Source organism: Esox lucius, chromosome 4, assembly GCF_011004845.1.
Source record: "Esox lucius isolate fEsoLuc1 chromosome 4, fEsoLuc1.pri, whole genome shotgun sequence".
NCBI lineage: Eukaryota > Metazoa > Chordata > Actinopteri > Esociformes > Esocidae > Esox > Esox lucius.
This window is the reverse complement of record NC_047572.1, coordinates 8,430,103-8,451,571: the sequence shown is the minus strand read 5'-3', so window position 1 is coordinate 8,451,571 and position 21,469 is coordinate 8,430,103. Positions and strand designations below refer to the sequence as shown.

At 42.0% G+C, this 21,469-nt stretch overlaps 2 protein-coding genes across 2 annotated transcripts in view; one reads left to right on the top strand and one right to left on the bottom strand.

The window, feature by feature from the left end:
• zdhhc9 (zinc finger DHHC-type palmitoyltransferase 9) overlaps positions 1–11,033 on the top strand; it is a 20,251-nt gene extending 9,218 nt beyond the window's left edge. The window contains exons 4-8 of the mRNA XM_034291766.1: positions 1,178–1,226; positions 1,541–1,643; positions 5,301–5,404; positions 5,964–6,060; positions 6,254–11,033. Of these exons, the coding sequence (XP_034147657.1) occupies positions 1,178–1,226; positions 1,541–1,643; positions 5,301–5,404; positions 5,964–6,060; positions 6,254–6,499 (599 nt within the window). The 3' untranslated portion in view covers positions 6,500–11,033. The remainder of the gene's footprint in view (positions 1–1,177; positions 1,227–1,540; positions 1,644–5,300; positions 5,405–5,963; positions 6,061–6,253) is intronic.
• sash3 (SAM and SH3 domain containing 3) lies at positions 9,933–21,469 on the bottom strand. Its single transcript, XM_010867706.4, has 8 exons — positions 21,270–21,469; positions 18,485–18,574; positions 16,903–17,040; positions 14,749–14,887; positions 14,005–14,162; positions 13,191–13,409; positions 12,603–12,747; positions 9,933–12,198 (listed from the first exon to the last, which is right to left on the bottom strand). The coding sequence occupies exons 1-8, from the start codon at positions 21,336–21,338 to the stop codon at positions 11,960–11,962; spliced, it is 1,197 nt and encodes a 398-aa protein (XP_010866008.1). The 5' UTR covers positions 21,339–21,469; the 3' UTR covers positions 9,933–11,959.

Genomic DNA, 21,469 nt, shown 5'->3' with positions numbered 1-21,469 from the left:
CATGGTACGGTTCAGTGCCCTGTTGACATGCGGGATCCATGGCTTCTTGGGGTTTTCTCCACACACAGATCCTTCCATCTGCCTGAAACAGTTGGAAACGCGACTGGTCAGACCAGGCTACTCGTTTCCAGTCATCAAGTGTCCAGTGGCGGTGTTCCCAAGCCCAGGCGAGGCGCATCGCTGTGTGTCGAGTATTCATCAGGGGTCCTCGAGTTGGGCGTCAGCTCCTAAAGCCCATATCCCAGAGGGAACGTAGTACAGTCCTCACGCTGATGTTTGTTGAGGGCCCAGCATTGAATGCAGATGTTATGTGAGGCAGTGTTGCACGCCTATCGCGTGAAATGATTCTTGCTAGCCGACGCTGGTCACGTTCTCCCACAGTCATTTAACGGTCACACAGCTGTCGTAAGTTAGAACGGTACACCCTTGAAATGGTAGTATGTGAAAATCCAAGCTTCTTCTCTACCTCCGAAATGCTATGACCCATCTCACAAGCTCCAACTATTAAACCACGTTGAAAATCACTTAAATAGTGATATCATCTCATTCTCATGGCGGAAACAACACTAGATGCTTCTACAAATGTCTATCACTTCATATATGCACTGATGCATCCAATGACGTGCATGGGTGGCGTTGCTATGTATTTTGTATGGGCTCGTCTGTACCAGTTTTTTCTGTCGCTTCACTGTATATAATCTGGCCTAATGTACTTCAGCCCAAGGGCTTCAACTCCTGCATGAATCCAGCTCCTGACAGTTGAAGGGGAATGTTACCAAACTGGAAAGGCCAGTGAGTGAGTGACGCAGGTTGAATATGAAGGAAACTTGTGAGAAAGACACCTCAGACTTTACTGTCATTTTGACGCGCACACAAACTTTCATCGGTTCCTACTGGGGGGGGGGACAGCAATACATTAACACTCAGAATATTTTGCTCCAGGCTTGATGATTTATGGCAGTTACCACGAATGTTGGTTTTTTTAAAGTCACTTTCTTTTACATACTGTAGAGCTGGTAGTGAGAGGAATATTTCAATGTGTCTTGGTTATGTGTGGTGGTTTGTTTTTTAAGGCGTGTGTTTGTTGTGTGGGATGCCACACTTGTAAAATGGAGTATGATTTGTTATGAGTAGGTGTGATATCTCTCCTCTAACTACGTCCTCACTCTCTGTACAGGTTCGGTGGACTCTGGGTTTGTGAAGACGCTACAAGACACACCTGGGACATATCCTTTCGGTTTCCGCAAAGGTTCAGTCCACAGCACCATCTGTTTTTTGACACTTACGTCTAGATTTCCCAGGAGAGCATCTAGTTTACGTTTAAACCTGACACATAGACACAACCCATTCATAATAATCACACCATACAACTTATTTTGTGTGGTGATGTCGAGTCATTACTGTCAGAACTTTAGACGTCACAGGGGACAATAACTCTGTAGTGATTTTAGCGTCCTCATTTCCGGCCCTTAAACTGTGGACTGTGAAAGCTGCTGTGTCATCTGTGTGTCTGCTGTTCACTTCCTTAACACGATGCCACTGTGCTGGAAGTGCTGGTCTGCTTCTTCACCTTGTGGTCAGTGGTGGGACTGACTGGCTTCCATACCTACTTGATCTCCCTTAACCAGACCACCAATGAGGATGTGAGTATTCTGGTTTTCCATTCCCCAGTCTTAGTTCTGGCTCTGTGTCTCAGTCAGCGTAGGAATTTCACCACGGCTGTGGCCGTCGTAGCTCTTCTCTCTGGGCGTGAAGCCCCAAAAAATCATTCTGTGCCCTACGGCCACCATGGCCTTTGTGCCCCTGCTATTGTCAAAATCTCACGGTCAGCATTTATTGTATTTTTTGTAAATTTGGTCGTACTTCGCAATTGAGAACAACCACAAGAATGGACTACATGTAGGTAATCCAGCTAGCTTGTTATCTGTAGATATTGGACTTATTTAGTGCTTAACTGAATCAATCCTCATTGTTTTGGAAGGTGCGTTCATGAGCAACTGGGAGGTGGAAAAGTTCTGACCTCCGAGTGGGAGAATACACCTGAACACTTCTTGAGAGCTCTGAGAAGTAACGTTAGGTTTGGTATCACTGGACATGGCAGCGTTTGTGGTGAAAGATTAAAAAACGAAAATGACTTGCTCCGCGCACAAATAAGTCACTACATTGGTTTGTTTTGGTCATACTCATTAGCGCAGGTGATTGTGATGTTAAAGGATACTTTTGTGTAACTGAGTTAATGTTAGACTTCTGGCTCGCTAGCCTTCAAGTTAACTGTCCATATCGTTGCCTCTTTGTCATCGTCATGTGAATGCATGGAATGAAACAAATTCCAGAATCTATAAAAAAAATTTAGGGAGGAGTTGATTTAACTTCAAGGATTTAAACATAATTGAACGTCTTATGTGGAAAGAACATATCAGTTATAATAAATTATTATTCAAATTATGATACTAAAATAGTTCATTCTTTTCAGCAAGTAACGTTTATTTGTAAGCTCCAAATCCTCCTATTTCACTCAATGGCCTTTGTGCCCTGGCATGTGGCCTTGGTGCCCTAAACATTTTTGTGACACCGAAGGCCAAATGGCCTTGCCCCTAAAATGACAATTCCAAGCCTGGTCTCAATAGCTCATGGTGGCTTTCTGTACTCTGCATCCTTCAGTGACTTAAAGGTTGGTGATAAGGAAAGGAAGGATTTTGATTGACATTTGATTTGCGTTTACATTCGAAAGGAAGGATTTTGATTGGCAAGCTGTAACATGGAAAAGCTTTTGAATATAAATGTACGTCTGAAGTTCTTGACACTGGCCTGTAAACGTCTTCTTCAGAGGCGTAACGATAACCCGGATTCCGTAACAGGGGCATTTTGTTACAGCCTACTTGGATCATGTTGATCCTACCTCTAATCTGAAGCGTAATTGTTATGCACCAGCTCTGGTCAGATCCTGTGTGGGTCACTCTGAAGGGCTGTTTATGCTAAACCTGGAATTCTAACAAGGCATGAGCTCACGTGGCTGAAAAGATAAATATAAGCTCGGGGGCGGTGATACAAACATTTAAAAGTTCTTCCACCAGTCAGCTGTCGCCTTGGCAACTGCACATTTATTTAATATATTTTTTTTGCTATGCAGCCATAGTTAGAGCTAAAGCCTGGAATTCAGTCAAATCTCTACTGATAATATTTACTCTCTGGCCTGGTCTGACAAGTCACGTTTAATATTCACACCCAAACTTCTTATTCGGGATAAGTGAATGCATGCTTAAGAATGACTGTGTACATAAAGGGATTTTTGCTGTAGTGATTGGATTCAAGTTCAAATGTTATTCATAGCTACATTGCAGCTTTGGACCTGTTATCTATGAGTATTTAAAAACTACAGTGGAGCATGTACATCAAGCCTATTGATAAGTGAAGCATTTGACATTTGATTGGAAGTTTTTCAACTATTCCTTTTCCCCTCTGTGGCGCCATGGGTTATAGTCAATGGAGGGTGTAGCTCTGCCTTAGTGAGTTTAATTTATCATTGCAACCTGTCTCTGACCCTAATGCGGGTTGGCCCTGAGTGGGAGACCAGATGTTGCAGGAAGTGGTGTTGGGGGGCCAGTAGGGGGCGCTTTTCTTTTTTTGTAATTAATCTTTAAAGACCCGGGGGGGCAGTAACGGGGACATTGCCCTGCATAGATCACCGTTTTTTGCATGATATGTTAGACTGGTGTCCAGTCTGCGCTCACTACAGATCCCACGGCACTTATCATGAGAGGATGTGTGTTAAACTGGATGTCCGGCTCTCATACACAGTCATGGCCACCTAATCATCTCATGCATCCTATTGGCTCATTCATCCCCTCCTCCATCCTTAACCAAAAAAAAGAGAAAATGGGTAAAGATACTAAATGTATGTGCTCAATAATGTAAGAACGTTTCTTTAGATAAGTTACTGCTAAATGGCTGTAATGTAAATGTCGTGTCTAAATTTCTGGCTGTGTTTCTGAGCCTTTGTTCGCATACATTTGAATGCAGAATGGGGGAGGCTGGCAAGAAGCGGCGGTAGGAACGGTTTAAAGCTGCAGGGATCACTCTCGACTTTAATGTTTAATTTGTTATTCCTTTCCTTCCTACCCATGTCAGCCCTCTTTTACTTGTTCCCAGCAGCGTGAGCAAAATCGTCCAGTAACGTCGCTGCAGTCGTAACACGGCTTCCTGTCTAATAATAGGCACATCAATACCGGCAGGGGCTTGACCTAGAGCCAAGCGTGCGCGCGTGCTTGCGAGTGTGTGCAGCGTAGAGGGCACCTTCAGAATTTGCGGTTGCTCTGGTCTCTCCAGAGAACACAAGGTCCATTCTTTTTTTTCTTTTTGGTCTCCCTTAGTGAGCTAACATCAGCCAGGTTCCATTGAAGCCCAACGCTGGGACATTTGAATGTTACGGCAATTTCATTCTCTCCATCAGGCCTCGACTACATGAACACAGATATTTCTAGATATCAGCCCCAACTGTCTATAAAAAGGATTTCAGGGATTAGGCTTCTATTTTAGATGGCGTATGCAACACTTATTAAGGCATTCCCTTAATAATCCATATTTTAAAGGTTTAACCTCTGAGTGTTGCTGTAGCTGTCTGGTTCCATTCTGTTTCCATTACTTTCAACAGGAGGTTCCAACTCTGTGGTTCATTCTTCCATAGTATGTTGTAGAAGTGTGTCCTGTAATAACGGACCATAGAATGCGCACACAATGTTTTTATAAAAGAATAAAGAAGGTAATTGTATCCCTGATGTGCCCTACATACATATAAACTGTGCATGTTACTAAAGCTAGATTATATTTTTACCAGGAATCATTAAATTCCGTTACCAGATTTTTAGTAGGTCAAATTTTAATTTAAATTTTGAATAAGGTAGAAGTACTGTGCTTTTGAATAAGGTAGAAGTACATGGAAATTATTTTGGCGTGGGGAGGAAATGTGGAATGTACCTTGTTTGTTGGTGGTCATCAGGCAGTAAGTGTGAGAAATTAGCTCCTTGTTTGTATCTGACAGGGTTTGGGGTCATATCCAATCCAGATCAGTAAATTCTAGTCTCTTTTAGTCCTTGTTATTTTTAGATTGCTTTTTGGGAATTTCAGTTCTTTATTGGAGTTTATTGTTGAAAGATTCCAATCCGTGCAGCACAACCAAGGCAGGGCTTAGACTGCTAGATAACGCTAGACGACAACTAACAGAACTGACTGAATTTACCCGGGTGGAAAATATTGCTTTATTTGCATATTTTAAATGGGGACTTTTTTTTTTTTTTTTACAGATAAAAGGTTCGTGGTCTGGAAAGAACCGAGTGCAGAACCCCTACAGCCACAAGAACATCCTCAAGAACTGCTGTGAAGTGTTGTGTGGGCCTGCCTACCCCAGGTGCAGGGCTGCCTTATCTCGTCTCCAAGGATTAAGCTTGTGTGGAAAATATTCTGCTCACTCTCTGTCTCTCTGTCTCACGCACTCACTCTCTCACTCTGTCTCTCTGTCTCTCTGTCTCATGCGCTCACTCTCTCTGTCTCTCTGTCTCACGCGCTCACTCTCTCTGTCTCTCTGTCTCACGCACTCACTCTCTCTGTCTCACGCACTCACTCTCTCTGTCTCACGCACTCACTCTCTGTCTCACGCGCTCACTCTCTCTGTCTCACGCGCTCACTCTCTCTGTCTCACGCGCTCACTCTCTCTGTCTCACGCGCTCACTCTGTCTCTTTTTTATATATTTAATTGGTTTATATTAATTAATTTAATTAAACATTGGTTTAACATTGGAAAATGAGGATACAAGAAATTGTAGTAAAAAAAAAAATATTCCAAGTAAAGGTAATGTAGAAATATATATTATTAGCTATGTAGCAATGTGCTAAGACTATGCATGACATTTGTCCCTCTCTCTTTGGTGGTGACCTGGGCATTGTTGATAACCGTCTTCTCTTGGCAGTGTCTTGGACAGAAGAGGGCTTATGCGGGATGATTTGCCTATTACTTCATCTGCTGCCGTGCCTGCCATCAGGAGCAATCCAGTGCCACAGACCACAGTAAGCGCACACATTTTATAACTGCACGCTGCAGCCCACAGCTCTGAAGCCATTTTGTGCTTCATTTTGTACAGGTGCCATTTTATGTCTGTGTGTCTTGCCATTCCCCTGAATATTCCTATGAAGCTGTCAATAGTTGCTGGTCTTCAGTTACTACCAGCATCCTTCTTATAGTGCCGTGTTTCCTCTGCAGAAAACCACAGCTCCACTCATCCCAAACGAGCACACTCCTGATGATACTAAGCCCAGCATCGCAGACACCACCAATCCCCATGCAGAGAAAAGCAGCCCCTCGCCCAAAGAGGAGAAGCAGCCCACTCTGTACAAAGCCCTGCCCATCCCTAAATCTCCGCCCACTCCCGCCAAAGTCCCGCCCCTGGCCTCACCTGAAACTGATGCTGAGGCGTCCGTCATTATTGCCAGGGAGAAGGCACTCTAGCCAAGCGGTAGGGATGGAAAGTCCTTCCCTGACCTGCCCAAAGTCACAGCCCTTCTCTCCAAAGCACAGTCTGGACCTATGAGAAGACATGTTTTTAATCGGTCTTGACGTGAGCTGCGTGAACGAAATGCAACTCTCTGGTCATTGGGTGGACGATCAACTACAGTTTCTAGTCGTGCTCTTTCCAGCGAACGTACGGGTACCATGCCCCCCCCCCCCCCCCCCCCCCCCCCCCAGGTCTTAGTGACCGAGTTGCTTAATGGACATTCATAATTCAGAATGGGGGGAGGGGTGGCTTGGAATCTTTTCCCCTTTCCCTGAACAATGCATGGAAATACAAAGGTGATGGGGGCGGGTACTGTGGAAAGGACACGAGACTGCCGGATGCGAATGCCTGTAAATCCCCGGGGCGGCGTGAGCCAAAGGATATCCTCAAAAGTTTGCCGCTCTGAGGCGCTGCTGGCTTATGGCTACCTGTGGCCTCGGCTCTGATTGTCAATGCGTCGGTTTCTCTGCGATGATGCCGGTTCTCACATCCACTCTCTGTCGTGCAATGTCCGGCTGAAACTTTTGTGTTGCAATTTCATGAAAACATAATGTTGTTAGTCCATTCTCGGTTTCTTTTCCGTGCTGAGCAGGCCCCTATGCAATTCATGCCAGGTTGGCAGTTTGCAATATAGCCATTCGGATAATGAGGATGTATTAATGAGGATCTAGAGCTAGTTTAGGTTAGTTGAGGAAGAAAACCCTATCCGTAATGGTTAGGGAATATCTGAAAGTCACCGTTTTGTCTCTGCCGGTAACTGAAACTCGACCTGATTTAAACAGCTATTGCTGCATCTGTTATAAATCAAATCGCTTGACTGGATTAGTTGAAATAAAAGTGGCGGCCTTCACAATCTCCATTCCAGTTTATACTTTCCTAACAAATGGTAAGCTGGTCTTCTGGAATGGTAAACCATCTGCATTTCTTAGACAGTGTGCAGGTGCACCGTGTGCAGGAGTTCATGCATCAGAAACAGACGCTTTGTCAGACTGTGTTCTGGTGTGTGCAGGTGTCATGGTTGGGGGACGTTTCCATTTCAAAAATGTAACTGAAATTCCTTGTGTTTCTGAGTGTTTTCCGTGGACACTCAAAATCGGGACTGCCCAATGGCGGGTCTTAGAGGGCCTAAACACCTAATTCTATCCTTTTAATCAGGTTTATGTTTAGAATGGGAGTGCAGGTGAGTGTAATTAACGACCAAGGAAGAACATACAGAACCAAGATGGGGCAGCCCTGTAATGATTGAAATTGATATGGAAACTCCAGCCTGCGTTTGTGTGTGTCTGCTGTGTGACGAAGAAGGCCTGATTGCTGTTGGCAGCAGACACTAGTAACAGTGCCTTATCGAAAAGCTGCGGCTGTCACATGCGTCTACGACTAAGGTCATCCAGCCATCTACAGGCAGATCCTTAGACTGCAATCAGTGACCCCCTGAATCGTACCTGCCGACTGTCCAACAAGAAATCACCATCCCTTTTATACAGTTACCAAGGAGACTTTGAGATAGCAAAAAAAAGATGAAGTAAAGCCATTGTTTAAATGTATATATTCTATGCCCGTGTTTAAAATAATCTTGCTACCGAAAAAGGAAGGATGGGGGGGGGGGGTGTGGCCGCCATTAGGTATTTAAACTGGGGACGAACGGTTGTCCTGCACCCTGCAAGTTATGCATCTTTGACATTAATTTGTCCCCCTGGCTTCCGATGTCATCTTGGTGTTCCTTGACACGGTCCATCTCTGAGGACATCTCCCTCAGTTTCCTCTCCACCGTGCCTCACTCTCTTCCCCTCTTCCCTTCCTCTCCATCTTTCCCGAGGAAGATGTTCTGTGCCCAAGTCTACCGAAAAGCTATCCATGCTATCCGTAGCAAGCTCATTATCGTACCGAAAAGGCGAGCAATGGTAGCGATTCCCCCTTTTATTCTGCCCATCACACATCTGTTCAGTTCACACCAAATGGAGTGGAGGATTCTGGGGATGGGGCAGTACGTGAATAGTGGGCGGTGCGGGTGAGAGACAACCGTAAGTGACAGGATTCAGGGGTAGTCAGTGAGAATGGCTTGGCTGTGGGGTACAGTGTTAAACTGATGTTGGTTGATGATGGAGAGAGTTTGTGTTACTCATTGTTTTGTATGCAAGGCAGAGTAATTGTAAGTGTGATATTACTTGTATAGAAACTATAGTATAACAATTTTGACAGTTTCATTCTGATGCGCCTCTATGCCCATGCTAATTTATATAGCTAATATTCCATTTTACGATCAGATATATAATGATACTGTAATATTATTAATGAAATTGCAGAGCTACTGAATATGGCCAAAGCAGTATGTTTACAATTCTTTTTAATTAGATTTAATTTCATGAAGGTTCACCTTTTCAGTTCAAACTTGTATTTGAATCCTGAATTTTTGTGGAGTCGCTAGTTCTCATCTTGGACCTGGCCGTGTTTTTAGGATAAAGTAATGTGGTCCAGTGAAGGTCATGAAAGGGTATATACTGTAGACTATTTTTGGGTGGGAAAGATGAAACCCAAATCCATAAAAAAAAAAAAAAAAATCTTTAGAATCTGGAATGATGTTTGTGCTAAGAAGGTGCAGGATGAAGTTTCCTCTAGATGCGAACCTTAGTTCAGTTTTGAATTTCACCCATTAATGGTTACGGTTAGGATTTAGGGAGGGGAAGCTGATCCTAGAACTTTACCTAGGAGAAATATTACCCCATTGCTGCTAAGAATGTAAGCTTTCTTATGAAACAAACAACAAAAGGATATTTTAATCCAACCGAATTTGTATGTTTTGCATTTAGAAGGCCTATTAGGAGTTGTCATGGTTTCTTCATTTTTTTTTTTATTATTGTCCAGCATTCTTAGGCCTGCCCTTCAATCCTAATATCATTTGAAGCAGATCCTTGTTTGCCCCTGAATAGTATTTGGTTCTGGCCAGTTGTAAAGGTCTCTGTAGATAATTGCGCTGCTACTTTGATGTCAATGACTGTCGGGGGATTGAGATAAACAAGTTTAAAAGGGAATCTTCATGTTAAATTGTGTGCAGGTTGAAAGCTAATGGAATGGATCAGACCCTTGTGCTCTTATCGTCATCTAAATGCGATTATAATAGTTGTACATAAAATGAACTGAGAAGTTCGAAATTGGTTCCTAATGTTTCGTTAACATTTGGATGGATGATTTATAATGTGAAAAGTATGTTACGGGTCTTCGATCTTAATGCTCTGATCTACGACGGTACATATTGTATGCAGTACAGATACAAAACCACTGATGGAATTCTATTTATGTTCACTTTGTTTAGTAATAACACTGTGATGATGTATATTTCATAATATTACCCTCACTTGTTTTTACATGATTGATTGACGCGTCTGGTAATTAAATTATATTGTCTTTATTATTAGTAGTTTTGTCTCAATTATTGCAATGACAATATTTTAGTGCTGGGTTTCCCCAGATTCCTGTAAATTGTCCCATTAAAAATCAACAAAAGAAAATAAAGCAGACTAATGGAAGCATGTTTGCGACAGGTTTAATTAACATGGGTGGGCCACAATGTTCGATAAAGTGTAATGCCATCTTCACATCTGAATTTTGTATTTTTTTTTATTGACCACACAAGCAGACAGGACTTATTTGAGAACTTACAAAATATTCTGGGTATTCAGAACACAGAAACAGAAAAAAGGAAATCCAAACATAACCGATACATTACCCACCTGAAAGATGACTAATTTTCAAACTCACTGAAGACAGTCCAACTTTATGTACAGATCCACAAATGGGTAAATCAATTCCAAGCTCTCTCCATCACTTGTGTTATGAAGACTAGAATGGTTTATAGGAGGGGTTCCTCGCTGTCAATGCATGATAATAGTCTGATCAAAATGCCATAAAATCTGCTTTCAGGTACTGTAGTTTTTATCATGGGATTTTGATTCTTAAGTGTCTGCCAGACTAACTGGGGCTATGATCACCAAACCAATAAAGAAGAGTTGGTAGTTCTCATGCTGCAGGAGCGTTTTCAAGTCGAGACACAAACTCCATTTAGGATTTATAGAGGTGCTTTTTCCCTTTCCCGTGTTTTTAGATCCTGGAGGTTTGGTTGCTAATTGAGTCCAGCTGCTTACTAAAACTTTGTTATGAATATGGTGATATAGAAAAGGTTAACCCTTTTTCATGGCATTAAGTTTGCCCAGCAGGAATATTGGGAGTGTTCTCTGATACGGAAAAGTCCTTACAACAATGACAGACAAGTTTTGATCAACACACCAACAATGAAGTAAAACAACATAGCGAAGTTGATTTTGTGCTCTAAAATCTCAACATCAATTCCATTCATAGGTCATTAACAAAATATTTCTCAAAATAAAAGTTGAAAATTACATGCAAACTAATATTACACATTAACTTTACATTCAAATACCTCAAATGTTCAAAGGGAACAGATAACACTTGACAAAATAAAGGAGAAACGAGTACAGTTACAGATAAGTACAATCATACTACTAATGAAGACATTTGTGAACATGTCTGAATCACACTTGATGCAGTTTGTATTCCCTTACTCAGGTCTTAATATCTCTGTGGGAACATCATGCAAGTACCCTGCCATGATGATCATCTGTATGATAACAGTTCATGTAAAATCCACTTAGACTGCTATATATAAAAGCTGAAATAGCATAGTATAAATGAAAGGGACTGAACACAACCATAAGCCCATCCACTGCAATCTTTACCTTAAAAAAAGTTACTTTCGAAAGACTTGCATTCTTCTAAAACATGTTCAGCAACATTATTGGTTCACAAACAAGCGCGTTTGTCTGATGCACACAATCCCAGCTGGACTGTATCAGGACAGCAAACACTAATGTTGACTATAGTAACTCTACAGAGATTTCAATTACAGCATGCAACACGCAAGACGGTTGATGGGTGTAGCTGTATCCAATGAGTACATCATACTTCAGGCTTTATCTAACTGATAATTTACATTGCCTCCCTTGCCTGCTAGCCTCCAAGTTATAAACCCTTAGATTTTATAGCGATGATGTAGATAAACGTGTTTAACTGCACCATCTGCATGTCAGGTTTTGTAATTGCATCCACTACTATGTAAACAATGAGGTTTCTGATGTACAACTACATGCAAAACCTTTCAAAACGTATCCAGGCAACAGGTTTCTGGCTACAAGTAGAGCTTATGCTACAGTTACGGCACTGTGCTCAAAAGTGGAGACCACAGTTTTAAAAACACTCCGTCCTACGTAATATTACTTTATCCTGACTTTGTCAATATATTCTGACGGGTTGAATGAGCAGTCGGTTTTTGATGAATGTCCATGGAAAAATCTACCAAGAATGGTTCTCTTCAGTTCCAGAGCTTCTCTGATATTCATCTCTCAGGAGACCTCCTCGTCCACATTAAGTTCCTGCAGTTGGTCCTCAAGAGAACTCTGTTGCTCCTCTCCTCCCTGTTGCTGCTCTGGCTCCGGGTTCACATTTGTCTCGGAACCCGTCTCTCCCTCGGTTTCTGGGCGCCCGTTCTCTAGGTTCTCCGGACTCTCGAAGCAGCCCGAGTCTCTGGGTATGTCACACTTCTCAGGGCTCGTCTCGTTCTCAGACTCTGAGTCGTCGTCCGCTGTGGGGCGCAGACACAAATATAATACAGCTGACTGGACATTCCAAAAACGACATTGTTTCATTACATGCATCTAACGTCAGGTGATATATATTAGACAAGTGACGCTTGATATCAGAGTGGTGCCATTCATTTGAAAGAAGCGTGCACTTGTTCAAAATGTCCTGCTTTGCATGAACAGAAGCTAACTGGAGGCCGTGGAAGAGAATCTTGATCAAATATGGAATATACAAATGAATACACATATAATGGGAGGTTCAATTACAGGTATGTTGTGGCAGTGTTGAAGCATGGAATTGGTTTGCTGGGATGGTGTTATTGTTATGGCTTCACAGGCCCACTTCATTCAGCATATCGTGTGTTTGTGTACACTTTCATTATTATGGAAGTGAGTGTGGACCTACAGTCACGCAGCAACTCTGTTGCAGTCAAGATCTTGGTGCGTTGTTCAGCTTCTGTGATGTTGAGCTCGTTGAGGTGGGACTCCTTCAGCCCTCTAAAATCCTCCAGGCTCTGGAAGCCGTGCATGGACAGCAAAGGGCCCAGTTCCTGAAAAACAAGGAACCAAATTATATGTGAGAAGAATCTAATTTGTGAATTGGCAAATGCATCGCACAAATCCCCTGGGGGGGGGGGGGATAAGGTTTCCTGTGAGAGACTTTCTGTAGGCTATGTATCAAATTTCAAGTCATAGTGGATATAGGGCGTGAACTTGCAAAGATGGCCTTTTGTGTATTTCTTGTACTGCCACCATCTGGCGAATCAATGCCGTTTCATAAATGTAGAATCTATATGGCAAAAGGCATCAGCAATCCGTGTTTTTTCAATATCACGCCAATTGTGACGTTATTACTCACAACAAAGACTTAATAAAGCCCTCAGTGTAAATTCTTTAATTTGAATTCAACATTTTTGCTTTCTGACGGTGCCCTCCAAGCCAGTTGTTTCATTTATTTTACCCCTGTGTAAGGTCAATGGGATAAATGTCTTACTGTGAGACCGATCCTTTCAAGAACTTCCTCCAGAGTCTGAGGCTTGGGTTTGACCTTGGAGCGGCGGTTCTTGCTGTGGCACCTCTTCCTCATGGGTGGCGTGGACTCCTCCGGTAGGATGTTGACGTAGATGAACTTGAAGGTGCCCACCCGGTTGTTGAGCTTTCCAGTCCAGGTGCCAACTGGGTCCTTCTCAATTATCTGAATGATGTCACCTTTCTGCAGGAATAAAAGTGGATCATGACTGTTTTATTTTTTATTTTTATTCAATCTGCCATCCACATCTGTGATAGAATGTGACCATGTACTTATTACATGAAGTGAGTCAGGCACCTTTCCAAGGATGAACCAGGCGAATGACTAACTTGATCCGAACCTTATCTGCTTTCCAGCTGTATGATTCACTTTTATGGGTTACCATAATTATGTGAAGTGTTGCTATGCAATTCATCACCGAGCAACTGGAATAGTTAAATATGGCATGTCTATTCTGGCCCGCAGTCAGTTTGGGCAACTGGCCAGCAGGCAAGGTGAAAAACCTGCCGTTCTGTTCTTGAGCAAAACACTTTAATTGCTTCTGTAAGTCGTTCTGGATGGAATGACTTAAATGGAAACAAACAGTAAACTCGGTCCCTATATAGATTTAGTCATGGACGATAACTAAGGGATGCTCACTTTGTAGCCTTGATTAACCTGATTATTGAATGTAGGGTTCAGTCTGATTAAACCAAGTGAATTAAAATGTAGTGTAGTGTTAAACGAGGTTAAACCCAGTGTGTGTAGGGTTCAGTATGATTTTAACAGGGCCTCTTACTTGAAGCTTGAGGGACTCAATGTCGTAGGGGCTGGGGATGAAGTCTGTGTGGACACGGGCGCGACCACAGAAGGGGCCTGTGTAGAGAGAGCCGGCCTCCTCCAGCCTCATGCTGTCTCTCTGACTGTAGCCACTGTCCAGGCTTTGGCGGTCCCCACCTGCAGCACATAGCAACAGCACCCTTTGTCAGGCACCTACTGTAAATAGCAGCTAGTCACCTCTCTTTAGGCTGTTTGGCCTCATAAAGGATTTTTCCCCCCCAAAAAGTAGGGAGCTGAACGATAAGCTTATAAGCATTCCCAGTTTGATATTCCCAAGCTTGTGGATGTGCCGTGATTGTTTGTGGTATCACCTGGAAACCCTAGGCATTTCTATAATAAGAATTAGAATTTGCTATGAGATTCTGGCCAAAAAGTGCCTCTATTTTACCAGGCAAGTTGGTTGAGAGCACAATTTCTGTTAAAGCTATGACCTGATAAAAATGTGGATTCAACTTCTTGCACAGAGACAGATCCTTTCTAACAACCTTGTGGTTACAGGTCATTTGTTCTCACAGGTTGGCTACCTGGCACCCCTAAATATCCACCCAAGTTCAACTGGAGAGTCACTAACAATTATAAATTATATTACTGTAATCTACTCTGGAAGACCTACTAAATTACTGTTTCTTTTTTTGTTTCTTTTTAAGAACTTAATTTATTTGACTGGGATAAATAGATTAAACAAAATATTTTTTGGCCTTACAGCCAGAGAGCTGGCGTGAGACAGGGCTGTGCAGTGTGTCCTCAGAGCCTGTGGAGCACACGGATGTCCTGTTGCCCGGTGTCAGGTCGTGAATCCAGTCTGCAGTGGGGGATGGGGAGCCCTCCTCACCGCTCTCCCCCTGGAAAGGATTTACATCATTAGTTGGAAAGCTACCCATAGACACTCAGTGTGTCATCTACTCACACAGTCTGTTGGTTTAACACTGCCTCCAATGTATAGATATAGATTGTTAGATCTATATACAGTGGGGAGAACAAGTATTTGATACATTGCCGATTTTTGCAGGTTTTCCTACTTACAAAGAATGTAGAGGTCTGTAATTTTTATCATAGGTACACTTCAACTGTGAGAGTACGGAATATAAAACAAAAATCCAGAAAATCAAAAAAAAACAGTAAGAATTCGATCTCTCACAGACCTGTTAGTTTTCTTTAAGAAACCCTCCTGTTCTCCACTCATTACCTGTATTAACTGCACCTGTTTGAACTCGTTACCTGTATAAAAGACACCTGTCCACACACTCAATCAAACAGACTCCAACGTCTCCACAATGGCCAAGACCAGAGAGCTGTGTAAGGACATCAGGGATAAAATTGTAGACCTGCACAAGGCTGGGATGGGCTACAGGACAATAGGCAAACAGCTTGGTGAGAAGGCAACAACTGTTGGCGCAGTTATTAGAAAATGGAAGAAGTTCAAGATGACGGTCAATCTCCCTCGGTCTGGGGCTCCATGCAAGATCTCACCTCGTAGGGCATCAATGATCATGAGGAAGGTGAGGGATCGTCCCAGAATTACACACCAGGACCTGGTCAATTACCTGAAGAGAGCTGGGACCATAGTCTCAAAGAAAACCATTAGTAACACATTAAGCCGTCATGGATTAAAATCCTGCAGCGCACGCAAGGTCCCCCTGCTCAAGCCAGCACATGTCCAGGCCTGTCTGAAGTTTGCCAATGACCATCTGGATGATCCAGATGAGGAATGGGAGAAGGTCATGTGGTCTTATGAGACAAAAATAGAGCTTTTTGGTCTAAACTCCACTCGCTGTGTTTGGAGGAAGAAGAAGGATGAGTACAACCCCAAGAACACCATCCCAACCGTGAAGCATGGAGGTGGAAACATCATTCTTTGGGGATGCTTTTCTGCAAAGGGGACAGGACGACTGCACCGTATTGAGGGGAGGATGGATGGGGCCATGTATCGTGAGATCTTGGCCAACAACCTCCTTCCCTGAGTAAGAACAGTGAAGAGTGGCTCCGTAAGAAGTATCTCAAGGTCCTGGAGTGGCCTAGCCAGTCTCCAGACCTGAACCCAATAGAAAATCTTTGGAGGGAGCTGAAAGTCCATATTGCCCAGTGACAGCCCAAAACCTGAAGGATCTGGAGAAGGTCTGTATGGAGGAGTGGGCCAAAATCTTTGCTGCATTGTTTGCTGCAAGGTTTCTGTACCAAATATTAAATTCTGCTATTCTGATGTATCAAATACTTATGTCTTGCAATAAAAATGCTAATTAATTACTTAAACATCCAATCTGATTTTCAGGATTTTTGTTTTAGATTCCGTCACTCACAGTTGAAGAGTACCTATGATAAAAATTATAGACTTCTACATGCTTTGTAAGTGGGAAAACCTGCAAAATCGGCAGTGTATCAAATACTTGTTCACCCCACTGTATCTGTGGAGGCTATATTAAAACTACTGTGTCTGCTGTTGATATCGAAAACCACACAGAAATCTTATAGTTAAAAAACTATTTAGTAAAGTGAGAGTTTAGTCTTTGTGATGTGTTGTGACAAACAAATGCTCTAACAAAATAAAATGAATTTTGTTGATGAACTAACTCCAATGTTTTCTGTGATAAACTGTAGTCTTGGTATGGTAATGAGTCATAGCTGTGAAAGCCTGAGACTTTGTTTGGATCCTTTTTCAATATGACCACTAAGGGGAGGCATTATCAACTCTTTGAAAATGTTCAGGCAAAGAACAGATGCTTCTATCCGAAGCGACTCGTAAAAACATGCCTGCGTACATTTTAGATGTGTTTGTTAATGGGAATCGAACCTGCAATCTTTGCTTTACCTGAGCACTTCCTACTGAACATTCATGACCTTCATACTTTAGTACACTTACACCCTCCTCTGACAGGACCTTCTGAACTCTCTTGGAGGTTTTCCGGGTCATGGTGCGGGAGATGACGTTACGCCACGATTTCTTCCCCTGCTTACCGCCACTTTTCCCAGCGTCCTCCATGGGCCCATCCTCTGGCACCTAAGTGGATAATTGTTCACCATCAATAAATACAAGACGCAGCTAAAGAACACAGAAACACCTGACCAACTTTCGTATGAAATAACATTTAAATGGTCATTGTAACACACACACACACACACAGGTTTGTATGGCTATCCTCATGGGGACCAGAAAATAGAAATTGGCCCCCATTTGGTCCCCATGAGTATAGTTAGACCTAAAACACACACACAAACAGGAACACACAGTGTAGGACTGGGACACTGTGATTGGCTTAGGGACACTGTGACAATGCTTCCAGTAAAGGTTGGTGGTGATGACAGTTCATTTGTGTCAGCGGCAGCAGCAAGTGTCCCGGTGAGAGACGGGCAGAGCATTGCGCAGTCACTGACACAATGAGTCATAGCAGCTCCTCCCCACAGGGCCTCTGTGCTAGAGTGGTTATTTAGCAAACATGGAGACCTACAAACCACAGCACCACAACTGTTGCAAGTGCCACACGGCAATCGTAACCTAGATACAAAGCCAGGGAAGAAACACACATACATGCATTCCGACCGACACAAAAGTGTACACACACATGAAGAAAACCCAGGAAGTACATCCGACACTAAAATCCCAGGAAAACCGCATAGGCAGATTGGTCTGTAATGAATCATGTCAGGAGGTGGAGTATCCCTCACAGTTAATGGCCCGATGGGTTTCAGAGAGGTAATTAGCTTTGGTAAATGGATGTGATAGCGAAGCAGCAGACAGTATAGGAGACAGACGCAGTCAGAGGTTCTCTGCTTGACTAGCTTTTACAGAGGACATCCTGCTCGGGTATTTGTGTCCTTCTGTCTTTCATTGTGGTTTGGTTTGCACGCAGCTCTATGCTTCATCCTCTGTAAGCTTCCTCTCCTCGTCTGAGAAGAAAAATTATTCTAAACCTCTACCTCTTTGTCTTCCAAATTCCAGTCGTACTTGTTGTACTATGCAGTTGAGAAATGGTGACCATTTCAGGTTGATGTCATTGTCATCAACGTCAGCCCGAGGAAGTAGGCTGAGGAACCTATCAAATATTTTCTATTGTTGGTATCTGGTGTCAACAGTACTTTGTATTTTTGAAGGAACTGCTTAACTTCCTTTATTGTTAAAGATTAAAACATGAACGTTAGTTTGTCATTTGTGTTCATTTATATTGTGAATGGATGAAATTCAGCAGTGAAATGGCATGGCCCTTTATGTATAAGGCATTTTTATAATACCTGTTTGATATTAAACTGTAACCTGACAATGGAAAACAAGATTATTTGTAACAGGTAGTTCAGTGACCAAGTGTCATGCAGTGACTCAGCTTGCTTGAGAACTGAAAAATTGCATCAGGTTCCTAAACCTCCTAAAAGGCTTTGTTTCAAGAGGGCTAAACACAGAATATTGGAAAACCACGATTCTTGACCAAACAGTCACACTGTGAACTTACTGTGTGGTCCAAGTTGAACTCCTTGTCCACCACCACCGGGGACTTGGGTTTCATGAAGTCCTTGAAGCTGCTGGACCTCTGCAGGGTGAGCTGTGAAGACGGATACAAGACATGGGACCAAAAATTAACATCCAACATTTGAAAAATTAAACCTATGACATTTGATGACATATTTCGGCACTGGGAGAGCTCTTCTAGTAAACTGCCCAGAGACAGGTGCAATAGATACAGTCATATTCAAGTGATTGCATGTGATAAACATCTGAAATAGCTGTGCCTAGAGAGTGAATAAAAATTTTTAGTTTGTTGTTTGTATTGCTGATCCAAACCACTCCTAAGATAACTTATCCAACTGGTGTTTCCCTGTGCATGGAACAAATGTCCCTATCAGTCCAAATTCCCTGAATAAATCTTTATATCAGCCATGGCCTGGTTATAACATTATCTCGTCTATCTCCTATTGAGGGATATAATATCGTCATCAATATCTGACTATAGGTCAAAATAATACTGTTGCTTACAAAACTGGCTGCCCAGATGGTGACTGTTTAGAAAAGCCATGTCCCTTTACTTGCATCACAAATCAAAAGGTACCTTAGCCAGTTATACCAGGATATCATACTACTTACACAGATTAAAAAAGGCTCAGATGTTGTTGGCAAAATTAATGGGTCATCATTTCCAACCATAAAACAATCATTTTCTGTCTATATAAAATATTAGCAAGGGTTGAAAAAAAGGTCAGCTCTCAGCTAATGTTAAGTATCAGGGGTTTTCAAAAATTTTGGAAGGAAATACAGGTTTATTTTTGTCTAATATCGGTTCTAAAATAGTTCAAAAGTAAATGATACCTAACCAAAATATATTCATATTTTTTCCTCAATATGCAAATAGCCATTACACCTGCCACTTGTCCACATCAATGGGGATAAGGCCCTAATTACTGATACCCACTAAACATTTAAGGGGGACCCCCCCCCGCACAAATAAATTATTATAAGGTTACAGGCCCAAAAGGCTTTGATACCATATGAACATTGCGAAATGTTGGGTTCTGTTGTTGTTTATAGTAGGTGCTTTCTAGTGTCATCAGTTTTAAATGAGAAATCAACGGCATTAAAAAAGGCTATGCTCCAACTTAGTAGGATTCCACGTGTGATTAACTAGTGTGGAACTTATTTTTTACTTGTACTTAAAGAGGCCATATGCATTTTTACTGTATGTCTAGCATAAATACATGCATAAATGACTAGAATACTGCAGTTAATGTTTTAAATTAATGTTTAAAATAGTTCAGATGTGATACTGTGATACTCCCCATTTAAACTTTCTCGTCAATTGGTCTATCCATTTGGTTTGAATTGTAGGTTCCGTAAACTCAGTTTAAACACTTTACTATATCCCACACCCTAAACCACCATGGACTAGAAACACGCTTCTAAATAGTGCATCTTTAAATTCAGTAGAAGTGTTGATACATAGCCAAGCTTTCAAAGAAATGACATTGTTTTCTCCACCTCCACTTCTACCTACTGTATGGTAGATGAAACCACAGGAAATGGTGCATATTGAACAACTGTCAGTTTCTATGTAGCCTTAATCTCATTTTACAGAGAATTCTATGTTAATCTAACGACTGAACCAAAGGGAGTGACTAAAAGACAAATCATTCGAACATTGTTTATAACAGGCCTTTGGATCCTCTCATTATGTGATCCTGAGGAAGGGCAAACAATCATTCGCCTTGCCAATGATCAAAACCCACTGAAGCCCATGTTTCTGAATCATTTCCTCCACAGTATTTTTGCTTATGAAAAATAGAGACTGTGCATACATTTCTGACCATTTGTTTTTCATCCCAGTACATATTTCAGATGAACAATTTATTGTTAAGTTGGTGAGGAGCAGTAAGTGTATAATGATGATATGTGAATAAGATCGTAGAAGATTAGTTGCGGATGGAAAACCAGGTTGATGTGATAAGCGTAGGAGGTTAGCTGTTACCCAACCACAGCCAGTGGAGGTTTTTAGCATGAAGCCAGAGATGTCTGACACAAAATCAACTTACCTGCTCTAGCCAAAAGTCATGAATCATATAATATATTAGGGGAACTATCCTTTGCAAAAATATGTATATTCATTGGAACATGGTGTTTATTTATTTTGTCTTTTAAACTAAGACAACTGGGGCTTCAAACTATTTCAGTTCCAATGTTTTTCTCAAGTTACCACAAAGGTTTTTCATTCTATGCCTGTGTAGCATATCCTGTCAGTTTCTGCTTTGTATACTCGCAGTAATGTGCCTGTCATTAGATCCATTTATACCAGGTTCTAACATGCATCCCTGATCTTGAATAATTCTGAATGTGCCAGATGTTCTGGGACAGGTCGAGAAGATTAAAAGACCCATTGTGATCTTATTGTGAGTTGGTCTTTTAAGTGATAACAGATCAGGTTAAGGTCACGATAAAGTACACATTTTGGAGACAGTTATAAATTGTGTTACTAACATAACTGTTTGGGTACAATGGAATGAGGAAAGCTCCCAAGATCAGCTCAAGGTTGCAATATAAAACACTCTTTTAAACGATTTACATGAAAATCATATAATAGTCAAATTCTCTTTTTGACTGATCTTTTTGTCTCAAATCTCTTTGCATACCTCTTTCACCAATCACATTATCGCCCAAAGTCCTTGTATTCAACATACAGCATGTCTCTTTTCATTGAACTTTAAGTAATCTCAAATCCCCTGACCTAACATCAACTACACAAACCTCCTCACCTTCTTTTTCTGCACTTTCTCCTGCACCTGCTCCTTCTCTGAAACATTGGAAGGTTTTCGTCGTAACATTGTTCCTCCGTGGTCTCTCCTGGCACTCTCTGTGGTCTAACGACAAAGAGAAGGGTACCAACGCAGACTTTTGCCGTTCCTGTCACTCTGCCGTCACTGCTAGGCAAAGAAGTTAAGATTGAAAAGAAGTA